General features: G+C 42.2%; 1 protein-coding gene across 14 annotated transcripts in view; it reads right to left on the bottom strand.

Annotated features, from left to right (window-relative positions):
• Window positions 1-14029, bottom strand: part of LOC125289813 (ankyrin-2-like) — a 74464-nt gene that overhangs the window by 15237 nt on the left and 45198 nt on the right. For 13 of the 14 annotated variants that reach the window (XM_048236828.1, XM_048236830.1, XM_048236829.1 and 10 more), the window contains 9 exons: window positions 13252-13463; window positions 12321-12525; window positions 11733-11829; window positions 11289-11517; window positions 10046-10171; window positions 9395-9517; window positions 8533-8565; window positions 8080-8101; window positions 942-5885 (listed from right to left, as the gene is read on the bottom strand). In XM_048236828.1, the coding sequence (XP_048092785.1) occupies window positions 942-5885; window positions 8080-8101; window positions 8533-8565; window positions 9395-9517; window positions 10046-10171; window positions 11289-11517; window positions 11733-11829; window positions 12321-12525; window positions 13252-13463 (5991 nt within the window). The remainder of the gene's footprint in view (window positions 1-941; window positions 5886-8079; window positions 8102-8532; window positions 8566-9394; window positions 9518-10045; window positions 10172-11288; window positions 11518-11732; window positions 11830-12320; window positions 12526-13251; window positions 13464-14029) is intronic. The other variant, XM_048236838.1, reaches the window with a different exon arrangement.

The following is a 14029-nucleotide window of genomic DNA, read 5'->3' as shown; positions in this document are numbered from 1 at the left end:
CCATTTGAAGCAATCATTTAACCCTCCTATTATGTTAATAATAGGGTAATAGTGACCCAAAACTATTTTCAAAATGAAAAAAAGTGATCAATCTTTATGGCTGTTTATTGTCATTATTAGCTTCCCAAAATGACTCCAAAAATATATATTCATTGGAATGCTTTGTCATTCTAGGTGTACCTGCTATAAAAAGAAATGTTAGGGTCAATATGACCTGAAGTAACTTTTGATGTAGAATAAATTATGTGAGCTGTTCTGTCTTACTCAATGTTTCATAATCTAATCAGCCTTTCTTCTCATACTCACAATTACCTGCTAAAAAGCTAATTTATGATCAAATAGTTTCATTTCTTAAATATCATCTAAACAGTCTAAATACAATATTAGTACACTTTTGTGAGTTTATATACTAGTTTATGACTATCTTTGAATTGCTAAGTTTGGATTGCATGTGGCCTTCTTGGGGCTCTAGAGAGAGACAAAATAAGTGGACTTGAAAAACAACTATTTGGTTGAATTCTAAACTAGTGAAAGACTTAAAGCATAATAGGAGGGTTCATGGCACTTGTTGAAATACAAGATTAGTCCTACCTCATGTACAATAAATCATACAATTCCAATAGTGTTTACTTAAATAATGTATAGGTAAATATTAAAGTTGCTTCTTTTTGGGTAAGGTCTACTTTTCTAATGAAAATCCTTATGAATCATTACTGACAGGAATTTAGCTGTAGATGAAATAGCCTTTAAATCAATCTTGAGATTTTCAAGACACACGCACACAGGAAGAGAAGAAACACAAACACAAACACAGCCAGAACAACACAGAAGCAACCACAGAAAGTTGAAGCCTTAGCTACATCACAGAGAGGCAGCACCTTCGTCGCTAGCAAGGTGAGGCGGAAGACAGAGAGAATGGGCCCCATGAGAAGGGGGGATACCTTGACTTCGGGCTTGGGGTTTATCGTCGGGGATTCTTTCCATCTGCGTCTCGATGGTGTCATCCCAGCGTGGTCTAACGACAAAGACGCCTTCGGGAAGTGGCAAGTGTATGTCAGGGAAAGCATCCACCTCTATGACAGAAGTGTCTATGGTGCTGCTTTCGTCATCAGACATGGCAGACGCCTCCAGCTCATCCACTTTCTCCTGCTCCCTCTCTGCTTGTGCCAATCTCTCTACAACTTTTGCTGCTTCATCACTTATCTCTGAAAAAAACTCTAGAGACTGCTTGGGAGACTCTTGGGGATGCTCTTTTTTGGTCTCTTTGTCTGGTGTAGATGTTTGTGATGGCTTGCCTCTAACTGGCAATCTGGACTGAAATGTCTTGGGTTTGGTGGATGATTCACTACTAGCTGGGCGACCTTGGTCCTTTTTTGTTGGCTTTTTTGTCAAGTCACTCTCAACAGAGCGTGTAGTTGTGGAAGACTTCTTGATTCTGGAACCAGTGGAGGGACCTGTATCTGTCTCAGATTTTCTCCTAGTTTCAGGTTTTGCTGGCAGCTTTGACTTTTTGTCTTTGAGTGATTCAGCTCGCCTGACTGAGGACTCTGATGTACTATCCGACTTTATAGAGCTGGCCTTAACAGGTATTCTTGATTTGGGACTCTCAGCTGAAGGAGTGTCTTTTCTTGCTGCAGCACCTACTTTTCCTGAGCCAGATTTGGCTGAACCCTTTGATAACTTTTCAATACTTGGGGAAGGGGTGGGCTTTTCGGGAGATTTAGGGAGTTCAATTACTGAGTGCTGATCCTCTGGTGAGGAATCAGAAGATTCTTGGTCCTGTTGGGAATACACTGACCTAGTTACTGTGGTGACAGCTGTCTGAACATTGGCAATAATTTGATCAGGGGAACTGAGATCAACTGCTACAAGGGTTTCCTCAGCAACCTTTTCAAACTTGGGTTCTACTGCGTCGGGTGTGATTGAATCTGTCTTTAAAGTTTTTGTTGATACAGACAAGCCCATTTTAATGGGAATTCTAGATTTTGAGGCATCTGACTTAGAACCTGCCTGATCATCGTCTACTGAAGAAGGTTGAGAGGAATCAGTAGTGTCCTTGGATGGTTTATCTTCCTCTTCTGGTTTTATTTGAAGGGTTAAGTTCATACCAACCTCAGCCTCAGTTGCAGTGGGCTCTGCAGCAGCCTCTTCCCTGGCCTCCTCTGCAACTGCCTCTTCAATAGGCTGTTCCCCTATCTGGAAGAAAGCAAACCCTTCCTCCTCATAGCTCCTTTTAGTCATGTCAATAGCACCACTTCTGGTCATTTCGAAAAGCTTGCCTTCTTGAAAGAGAAAAGGATTTGGTTCACTAGTCGGTGTTCCATCCTCTGTGGGTGTCCTCCCAGGAGTTGTGTCAGGCGTTGCAGCCTGGGACTGGCGTTCAACTGCTAGACTCAGGATTTTTTGCTCTTCTTCTTTTACCCTGGCTGCAAAAGCATCATCATCCTCCCGCATTGTGCTCCAGGGGTCCATTTCTGATCTTGCTGTGACTCCCTTTGATTCTGTTTTTGGACGTTCCTCCTCTTCTTCATAATCCTCGGTATCATCATAAATGCACACTTCCGGTTTGAATGTTTCCCCCCCATGTCCAATAACAATGGAGGCATCTACTCTATCTACACCTATGTCAGATGCCCCTGAATGTTTCATGTGATCACCCTTCACCTCATCTGTTATATTTCTTTCTGCTTGGCATGGTGCTTTAGCACTGTCACGCTCAAGAAGATCTGTCACCTGTACTACTCCTCTGCCATCATCATCCTTAATTTCTCTCGATTTTCTCAAACATGCTTCCTTTTGTTCATCTGTTATATTAGCAGCCCCCTCAGATGAGGATGGAGACACCTTAAGGGACTGTACTACCTGAAGAGGTTCAGTACAAACTTTGGCAGGGAGAGATGCTTGAGCATTTGTGATGTGTTGTTCTGAGACAGACTGAGGCCCCCCCTCAACTGCTTTGGCTGATGCCGTTGTACTGTGGGTGTCCATTTGGTGAACATCTTCAGCCTTTACACCTGCTGAAAAAGGAGAGGGAGGTTGTACTTTAATATTGGGTTCAACACACAGAGCTACCACTGAGCCCAGTACAGGATCAGTGTGCTCAAGGCCATCCCCTGATGGTGTCTGATCTTTGGACACTAGTCCAATTTGTTTGGTGCTGTCATGTCCTGCTTCAGACACTACTGCTGACTGAGCGGATCTGATATCTTTTCTATTGTCCTTTTTGCCTCTCGCATCCTGCTCCATTTCATCGAATGTTTTTATTTTGGCAGCCATTTTAAACATTTCTTCCTCTGGTGTGAATTTCCTTTGAGTCTCGCCACTCTCCGCCTCATAATCCTCTGCCTCCTCAGGAATGGGTGGATTTAGGGTAACAGAAAGGGTCATGGGGTCAGGGGTTTTGGGGTTCACCTCATAACTTACCTCTTCAGAACTTGGGGTGTCAGGGGAGAGGGGGCTCTTACCCGAACTTTCCATTTGGGACGTCTTTTCAGAACTGTCATCCTCGGCACTGGCTTCCTGGTCTCTGAGGAGTCTACTACGCAAATTGTCTAGGGGGAAGTCAGGGGCTCTTGAGGGTTGCTCTTGCCCTGTTGGCACACTGAGTTCATCTACCACAGGAGGGAAAGACAGGTTGGTTTTCTGCTCTACGGGGCTACTTTCTAAGGAGTCATGACAGGGAGATTCCTTTGTTGGGCTGGGCTCAATGGAGTCTGGAGTTCTATGGGAGGAGTTATCTTCCATGTTGGGACTAGTCTCTAAAGAGTCTCTGTGACTAAAGGTCAAGGAGTCATCAGCTACGGGGCTGAGAGAGTCTGACTCTCGATGTCTGAGAGGCAGATCTAGGCTATCCTGATGTGTGCATGCCCTTGTGGCCAAAGTGTCAATCGAAGCTGGTTCTGGATGACCATCAGGGGATTCCTCATCACTTAGAAAACCTTCTATGGTTTCAGAGCCCATCTTTGTAAGCTTTCGAGATTTTGGTGGTCTGGCTGATGCACTGATAATCTCCTTAGCAAGAGGGGCCTTTTCATCACCAAATTTAACTGCCTTGACCTTTGCAGTGGACTTGGACTCACTTGTGCCCGAAGAAGCCGAGTCTTCTATAGATGCCCCAAACTTGTCTTTGGAGGGACGTTGCGTGGTTTTCTCATGCTGTTTAACTGGGATGGCGGTGGCACCTTTCTTTGTGGTCTGCAAGGGCTCTTCACTTTTTTGAAGGAACAGAGAGGGGCTGTCTGGGCTTGTGTGTGGAGTTTCAGCCAGGCCCTCATGTTTGTAACTCTCTTCAGAACTCATCTGTTGCTCTCCAGAACCCACACTGGCGCTTGGAGACTCTGCTATACCCTCGTGTTTCAGGCTATCAGAACTGTCCTCCATCGCACCATTCTCAATTGAACTGTCAGGCCGGAATTCACTTCTGACTTTTCTCAGCTCAGGAGGTAGCGTAGTAGACATGTCTGTTCCAGTGGTGGGCCCTATAGTTAAAGCAGATGATGTGCTGGCACTCTGTTCTGCTAGTGTTTTAAACTGTTGGTACTGAGCATTGTCCTCAAGTTCAGCTTTTATGTCTGAGCTAAAGTCGGTTGAGTGCTTTCTGTCTGGGCTAATTTGAATGTCACTATCCCCTTGTTTTGCCTCTGGAAGTAAAGAATCCAGGGATATTTCACGTCCCTGTGAAAAACCTGACCCAACTTTTTGAGTGGGAGACTGAGGTTGTGTTTCTAATGATTCTATTTTTCCTTTTTCCTGTGTTTCTGTTTTAGTACTAGATGATTTTAGCTCAAAGAGCCCAGACTTTCTCTTTGAAGGGTCTTGCCCTGTCTGGAAAGCTCTCATTAATTCTTTTACTGACATAGTCTCTTCAAGCTTTTCTGATTCAGATTTTGGAGACTTGGGTGGGGCCTGTTGTTTTTTGCCTGTCTCTTTGGGCACTGCAGATGGTTTGCTGTCTTTACCTCCTAGTGTTGGTTTACTAGATGCTGGCTGCTTAAGATGTTTTTGCTCAGCCTCAACCTTTTGTTGAAGGGCTTTCACTTTGTCTTTAATGGACCCTATTGGTGTCTCTTCAACTACAGGTGAAACAGGTGATTTCTTTTGTGGGGCAGGGGCACTAAGATGGCTGTCTCCCTCCTGAGCTCCCACTTTAAGTCCCTTGTCAGTTTCTTTCTTAGGGGAAGAAGTACTGGATTCATCTGTGTGAGTTTGTGGACCTTTCCGTCTGGTTGGTTTCTTTACTTCTGCTACAGGGATTTTTGTGTCTTTCTTTGCTGTGGGGATGGCAGACGGTTTGGTGCCTTTGGACAGTTTTTCTTGTTTTTCACCCTCTGACGATTTAGCAGCGCTCTTGGGCAAATCCAGGAGGTACTCCTTTGGGTCACCTGTTAGGTGTGGAACCATGCCTGACAAGTCTGCCACACCTTTTGGTCTTGGAGCCCCCCGATTGGCCCGACCCTCCCGCATGACAGGTTCTTGTGGCTGGAGAGCGGCCATCTTTTTGGCCTCTTCGATTTCACTGTCTGAGAGAAGAACCCATTCCTCGTCTTTTTTTGGTGGAAAACTCTCTGACATTTCAGATGCTGCGGCCAGTTCACCCTCATAAGTCCCACTGCGAAGAATCTCACTGACTTTCTCCAAGTCTTCTTTGACTTTTTCCATTATCTCAAAAGGCTCGCCCGACACCTCTTCCACCCCTTTTTCAAGACCTCTCCCCTCAAGAGAAGTGGATTTGTCGGCTGAGTCAGTGGTCAGAATAGCAGTCATTTTGATCAAGTCTTGCTTCATCTCTGACACCTCGGAGAGCAAGTCGGGACTCGCAAGCACAGTTGAGTCTCTGATCAAATGAGCTTTCAGGGTAGATGTCTCAGTAGAGGTTTCTTCATCATCTTCCGTTTTGAAAGAGACATTTAAGGAGTAAACAAAACCAAAATTGAAATCAAAGGGAACAGAGATTTGAAAATTGTGATCAGGACAGGAACAGTACAAGGATCACATCAGGGATCACATTTGGGTAATAAGGAAACAACAGTGAAGGAAGGCATTAGGGATCAAGGCATAGAAGTATTTGGATCCGAAGGACTTGAGGAGCAAAATTTGACCGCAAAGCAAACTCAAACTAAACCTTAAAACACAACACAAGAAAGGGAGTACGCAAGGAAATAACTCGCTTTTACACACCCACAACAGCACATTCATCCGTGTAAAACACAAAATAACAAGAGCCCAACTAAAATAGATATGAATGGATGACAACAGAAGACAAGGAATTGACAAGAAGACAAGGAAATGGGGGTCACATACACTGGAAAAGCAACATGTAAGCAGACATCTCAAGATTGTTCGAGAAGTACATTCTCTGTACAGAGAAAGACAGAGAGAAAGAGACAGAGAAAGAGAGAAAGAAAACTTTTAATGTTTCCCTCAAAAAGAAAGCCAGTGATGTAAAACTAATGGTTGAATGCAGGTCTGTACATCTCTGTATAGACACACAATGATTCATGACAAAATTGCTCAAATAAAAAATGTTTGCAAATATGTTGTTAATCAAATTATGGATTGATTCTTTCTTTCAAGGGACCAATGGCCATACCAACATCAGACAACTCAAATGAATTGATTTGGTAAAAAATATCTTGTGAAATACAATGTAAAAACATATGCAAACCAGATAATGTGCAGTAACAGTGAATTGCATAAATTAAATAGCGAGTGAGATTTTGCAAGAAAGTAAATGTTAAGCAAACATGAATATAAAGAATGCCCACACACTTTCCACATGCATTCTAGTATACACATTCACATGCACAGAGACATGTATACACCATCTCTCACTGTGTCCTTCCCTCTCTCTCCAACAGACACACACATAGCAACAGATGAACCGACACAGGACAGACATACACACACAGGCACATAAATGCATACACATAAATGCATACACACACACACACACACACACACACACACACACACACTAACACACACACACACACACACACACACAGAGAATATGTAAGCAAAGCTATTTCCATGCAAAGCAAAGGGGGTATTACAGACATGCAGCCTCAGGTGAAAGATGTCATCAGTTTCAAGCACGTTACAAGACCAGTGACAGGAGACATCAGGTTTTCAAATGTTTAGCTCATGACATTGCATAGTGTGGTGATCTTTTCTAACTATATTTTGCTGTTTGTCATCACACATCAGAGCATCTTACATTGTGCTTATTACCATTCACAAACTATGGGGGCGTTGAGATATCTAGTTCAAAAACATGCACAATCATTGATGTGTCAGAATTATGCATCTTAGAACTGCATAATTTGTGAAATAATAGTTCAATAGTTCAATTTGAACTCAGTTATTCAAAGGGATTATTTTCTTTTCTTAGATATTCATGTGTGAAATAGTGAATAAATCTGAGAGGGTTCTTCTCACACATGAAGAAAAACAAATATTCACTGGAGGCACAAGGTGAGTTTCACAGACAGGGAAAAGGGACCAGGGATCACGATACATCAGTTTGCTTTGCAGTTTGTATACATTACCATGAAAGGCCTGTGAGGATCTAATTGCGGCTACTAACATCACCACAGTATGAATGCAAGTCAATTTTGGTGCTCATGATATTGGATATGACATGATATTGGCTTTTTCTGAAACTCTTGCAAGGTGGATGGACCGAAAAGGGCAATAAAGTCTGATAGAAAGTGTTCAAGTGTTATTCAAGAGCTATGTCTGCGTCTGCGAGAATAGACATAACCTTCATTGGTGATGCTTCATTGGTGTTTGATTTCTTTCTAGCTCCATGCTGACCACCAAATTGAAATTCAAGCATTTGTACTACCACTTAAGCTTGCGGGGATGCACCACTATGCCATAGTCAGCCTAAGCAGTAACATTCCTGTAATCGTTAGGAACTTATTAGTATAGCTAGAATCAATACATGCAATGGGATTAGGAATCCATTCACTTTTAAAATGTTTAACATTGTCATCATGCAGTAAGTTTACTTTACAGTGTGTCAAGTTTTTGTGCATAATAACTTTGTTTTGTGCATAAGACTTTCTGAAATCTTACATTTTCCTTGCGATCGGGTGGTCTGTAAAAAGAAGGCACAAGAGTTAAACACCATATTAACTTCTAATCAGTCATCACAAATTAATAACAGACAGTGACATAAAGAGATTTACAGAGGGATGGCTATACTGTAGACTTAACATAAAGGATGAATACTATTGGATGGATTGGTTATCAATGGTGTCCCAGATTGTGAACATACAGTATTTCTATACATGTATTGCCTTAGATGGCAGGGACCCGCTTTGTTCAATTTTGGAAACTGAACAGAGAAATAATGTCCTATAATCAGGTGCTGTACTTGTTTACCACACACAGACATTGAATTCAGCTGGGACTGAATCAATGTCAGGAAGCAAACTAGAGAGAACGGCCTCAGAAGCCAGCCAGGGGGGACTAAAAAGCAGAGGGACTTCAGTTAGAGGGGGGGCAGAAAAAAGAGGCACGGTTTACCTCCTCCTCAGCCTCTTGGTCTGAATCTGATTCCTTTGAGGGGCAAGAAGCAGCGAGAAAGAGAGAGAGGGAAAGCAACAGAAAAGGAAGAGAGACAGAAATAGAAAGACAGAGACAGTAAAGAGAGAATGGGAAAGACAAAGAGCAGGCAAAGCAGTTACCAAGGCAACGGAGCAAGTCAGCAGCCAGCCAATAAGGCAAGGCCAGGAAGAGTGAGAGAGGCACTGAGTTCGATACAGCTGGCAAAACGATTAAACCTCAATCTATCTGGAACATAGTAAACATGGTGAGAATGGGCAGAAAATACTCATTTCATTTCTATTTTAAAATGTATGACAAGATGCAATAAAGTTATCTCTGAATTGCCATTGTTAGCTAAACGTGTGCTCATCATCATTGATTTGCTGATACTTTAATTACCCATATAATCACCAATATTTCTCACAATATTTATCAGCCTGTACTTGATCATTAATAGAAAAATAAATCAGTATCTTAGTTTTCGTTGCAATCTCTGTGTTGATTATTTTTCACACAGAACGCTTTGCCAACTGCATCTTTGTTGCTCTTCTCATTAAATGCGAAAAACGTATGCCTAAAAACGCTCAGTGCCTAGATCATGCAAATGTATGGTAATGCACAATACTATCATGGTTAACTGGAAAAGAAAATGCATGCAATGCATACTACTTCATAGTAGATGCTGAGAAGACTGAGAACACTGAGAAAAGTATATGCTCATTAATTAGTCACCTATTAGGCATTAATTAACACCTTTAATAACGTCTCATTTTCAGGCAGATGCACTGAGACTGCAAAGACCGAGATGGTGGTCGTGTGATGCCTGTCCTGAGATTGTTACCTTTGAGTAGGATGGGAGTGTGATATTGAGATTGCATATAGCATTATGGGCTAGTGTTCTATATGTCCGTGGCTCTTTCATGAAGGATAGTCGTCCGCAGGGCTCCTGTGTATTATCTCGAATCTGAGAATAAACACAACATAACACAAGGTCAGTTTAGGAGTACCAAGAGCAGATGTCAGGGGAATCTTTTACCATGAGAGGTATATTTGTGGAGTCAGTTGTACATTGTAAAGGAGATGAGTGTGTGAGAGAGAAGAGAGAGAGCGATAGAGACAGAGAGAGAGATAGAGAGAGAGAAAGAGAAGCGTGCAAACACACAGAGGAACACACACACACACACACATATACAAGCACACACATACACAAACACACACACACAACATGACACACACATGCAAATGTATGAATATGCATATATACCTGCATAATTCATAGTTGAGTAAGTGTAACAATGTTTTTATATGTTGTTATATGTTTTATTGAGTATTTTCTATTATTCCAGTGAATGCTTTGACAATGCATCATATGATTTGTCATGGCAATAAGATTGAATTGGAGAGAGAGAGAGAGAGAGAGAGAGAGCAAAGAAAACAGAAAAACACAACAAAAGAAGAAGAAGAAGGCAGCAGAGGACATGAATGCACTCACTTTAATGAAGAGCGCTAGTCTATTCTCTTTGAAGGCATAGAAACTGAGAAGATGGTGCTGGCCACTTTTGGTCAAGGGAACCAGGTTTCCAAAGCAGTCTGCATAGATAGGCTTCCCCTCCAGTACCTGCAGAAGATCACATGAAGATTGTCAAAGAGCCTTTTAAAGTGAGCAATACTAAATCTCTATGTAAGTAAATAGTTTGTTGTCTTTAATAAGATTAAATTAAATTATCCTCTTTTATTAAATGTAATAAATTAGTATTTCAAAATGTTCAAAGTAAAAACAGCTAAAACCTGTGATAATAACATGCAATATAATGTTTTGATTTTCTCCCAATTTTAATGATAATAAAAGGCATAACTTCTGTCTTTAGGGTCAACCCTCTACTTTGCAGATAAGAGGCACGTTTGATTGTTGTCAGGCACGCGGGAACCTATTGTTGACCAGGAGGGCCGATAGCGAGAAGTTTTAGAAAAGTCCTGGGCAGCCACAAATTCCAATGTTCCACGACAGCACTCCGAGTCCACTGCGCCCACCCTAACCCCCACAGAAGCGCACTTGACATCGTTAGCCTATTTCACTATACCTAAGGAAAATTACTTTTCTGATCGTCAAAACCACACCAGAGATGTTTTAAATATAGGCTAATAATCAGGCTGCAATGATCTCGCAAATAATTTCTGAATAGCCTAAAGTGTGTCGTCTCCACAGCAAGTAGCCTATTTTTATTTGAGCAATAATTTCTATCTTAGCGACTAGGATAGTGAAATGATTTCACTAGCTATGCATTTATTATTTTTGCAAAACTGTAAAACACAATTAAAGTTTCTTTCAGCTTATCCATGGTTTTTCTGAACGTGTAAATCGCATAGAATATGTAGGCCTATATCAACCGTAGGCCTACACACTTGATCGCTATCACATAGATGAAACCACGCTACGGTTCTTACAATAACTGACTAGCGTTCACGTTGATCTCTACAACTGTTAATTTTTAGTAGCCTATATTCGAACCTATCCATAACCCTTTTTTGCTATTTGACTCATCATTTCACATACAAAAATATAAATAATGTCAGACAGCGAATTAGTAATTATTTAAAAATATAATTATATAATATTTTTTTAAAAATCTATCTCCTGCCAGCAGGGGGTGGTGCAGCACCCTCAGCACCCCCCTTCCAGTGCCCTTGATTGTTGTCTGTCACCATGGGAACAGTGGTGGAAGTGTGACACCCACCTCCACGTCTCGGCTTCGGGCCACCTCCACAAAGTTCTCCTGCTGCTCCAGCGTCTTGTCAATCTTGTCGTCTGTCATGCAGAAACAGCGCAGGCGTGCCTCGATAGGGTCGTGCGTTTTGGCGAAAATGACAAATTTGGCCATGTAGGGAACACATATGATCTCCCGGTACACCTGTGAGGAGAAGTTAACCGACTCCTGGACTTGCCTGCAGTCGATCAACCAGAACCTGAGGAAGGACAGGGAAGAGGAAATCAAAATATATATATCTAAAAGACCAACATATCGGTTTTGTGTTGTGACTCTTCTTTGTACTGCCAGACATAAACAAAGTATGCGCAACCTCAGTTGTACTAACTATTCTACTAACTACTAACTACTCTACTACTACTACTCAAGCTCACATCAGGTGTGGAGGTGGTTGTGAGACTTGTGAGGGTTTACCTGGCTGAGACGTTAGTTGTGAAGGACACACAGTCGTTGATAAATGTTAAAGGTGTTGTTCCTGTGATGTCCTCCCACTGTGCTGGTGTAGTTCCACCTGTCAAGGAGCAAAACATAGTGACAGTGGAGTCAGAAATACAGTGTATATAAAGTGTGTGTGTGTGTGAGTATATGTGTGTGTATGTGAGTATATGTGTGTGAGTGTGCGTGTGTGAGTATATGTGTGTGTGTGTGTGTGTGTGTGCGTGCGTGTGTGTGTGTGTGTGTGTGTGTGTGTGTGTGTGTGTGTGTGTGAGTGAGTGTGTGTGTGTGTGAGTATATGTGTGTGAGTGTGCGTGTGTGTGAGTATATGTGTGTGAGTGTGTGTGTGTGTTTAGTGGGTTACGATTGACAGGTCTATAACAGAAAATCTAGGCGACTGGCAAAATTCTGCTATATATCAGCTCTAATGGGCAACCTTGCTGTATGGCATAAGCAATGTTTTCTGTACCCATCAGTTGCATTTCACTTATGAAAACCTTTAAATGTCTTTAGTTAAAATGAGATTAGTGGATTCAAATGGCATGATACTGCAGCACCCTCACTCACCTGTGATGCTGCATAGGAGTCGTAAAGTGGGCGTGTCTCCTCCAAACCCGTTCAGCACCGGGTCAGTAGAACTCTTGGGGATGGGGATCGTCATGGTGATTGGTTTGTGGAACTTCCGGCGTCTGGGTTCTAGCGTGACGATGGGGCTGAATGTGGCCTTGTTCCCCAGGATCTTGCGCACTGTGTCCTCATGCATTGGCTGGGCCTAGTAAAACAACCCAATCATATCTCACTTACACATCATGTTTTCACATGAGTATCAGTTTTAGGTAACAAACAGTGACAGATGTCTGTTGCTTTGCTGGTAATGGGTAATGTACTGTATTAATCAAATAGACCAAATTAAGTTCCAGCTTCAAATCAGATTTGAAGTCTTTCTTGTCTTGCATTCTGCCAGAATTCTCATCAAAATCCCTTTAAAGGAACCATATGTAAGATTGTGGCCCAAAGTGGTACTGCAATCACTTTCAAATTACTGTAGAGAGGTGTATCCCCTCCCCCTCCCCCCTGACTTGAGGTTACCAACCCGGATACTGAAACACTACTGACTTTGTGATTAGTAGATAGGTGGAGGGTGGCGCATCAGGCCAAAACACAACATGACATGACAAAACACAACATCAACATCAGGTGAGGGCTGCAACACTTTTTAAATGACAAAATCCTGGCCGGATTACTGTTGTCAGTGATATTTGAAATGAACATGATTTCTTAATGTCTAGTGACATAACAGGGCCATTTTATGATTAATTGAGATACATTTCTTACATGTGGTTCCTTTAAATCAGGATTTATAATAGATAGTAAATTATAAGCTAAATTGAGCTTGATCACTATATTGAACCAACAATAAACAAATACACAAACCAAGACATTTCCTGGAGCTTTTCTCGTTCTGTGCTTTCCCATTATCTTGACCAGGTGTGCTCACCTGTAGGCTGACGCGGATCCTCTTGGTGAGGGCCCCCTCTGGGAAGACGGCCTGGACCTGTGGCACCACGGTGCTGCTCAGGATCCCACCCTCAGGCCCGATCAGATTGTTGTCCTGCTTGATGCGGGACACCACAGCAAAGTACTGTGGGAAATCTCTGGTGATGATGCGGCAGATGCGCTTCCTTTCCAGCTCCTCAGGGGGGTCAAGCTCTGGGGCACACACACACACACACACACACATATAATCACACAATCATTGAACAATACAAACACTGACAGCAAAATAAACTGCTGACTTGCTCATATGCAGAACCCTTTATATTACAATTTCATACCACTGTATTGCAACCTGTTTTTAAATTTGCACCAAAACAATTGAAATGGTCTCAAAGTTTAAACTATCAACTGTTGGTAACAATATAGTACGGAGCCCCTAAGGGGACATGAACAAAATAAAATCTAAAGTTTAGTTTCATGTGCTCACGTGAAAGTTTCACGTGCGCACATGAAAGTTTCATGTGAGCACATGAAAGTTTCGCGTGAGCACATGAAACTAAACTTTAGATTTTTTTTTGCTCATGTCCCCTTAGGCTCGATAATATAGCATGCCAAAGCAAAGTGACCTAATGAGAAATGGAGAACATTAAACCACATATTGGAATATCGGGCATAATGCTCTACTCCACTTTCTCTCACAACCAGACACAATAGAGTGGCTGCCTGTCTGGTGTGCCAAGCTCTGCTGATCTCTGGTTCCCAGGGAGAATGGCCTGTGT

This window comes from Alosa alosa, chromosome 24 (assembly GCF_017589495.1).
Source record: "Alosa alosa isolate M-15738 ecotype Scorff River chromosome 24, AALO_Geno_1.1, whole genome shotgun sequence".
Lineage (NCBI taxonomy): Eukaryota > Metazoa > Chordata > Actinopteri > Clupeiformes > Clupeidae > Alosa > Alosa alosa.
The sequence above is the reverse complement of the archived record's forward strand: the minus strand, read 5'-3'. Positions and strand labels throughout refer to the sequence as shown.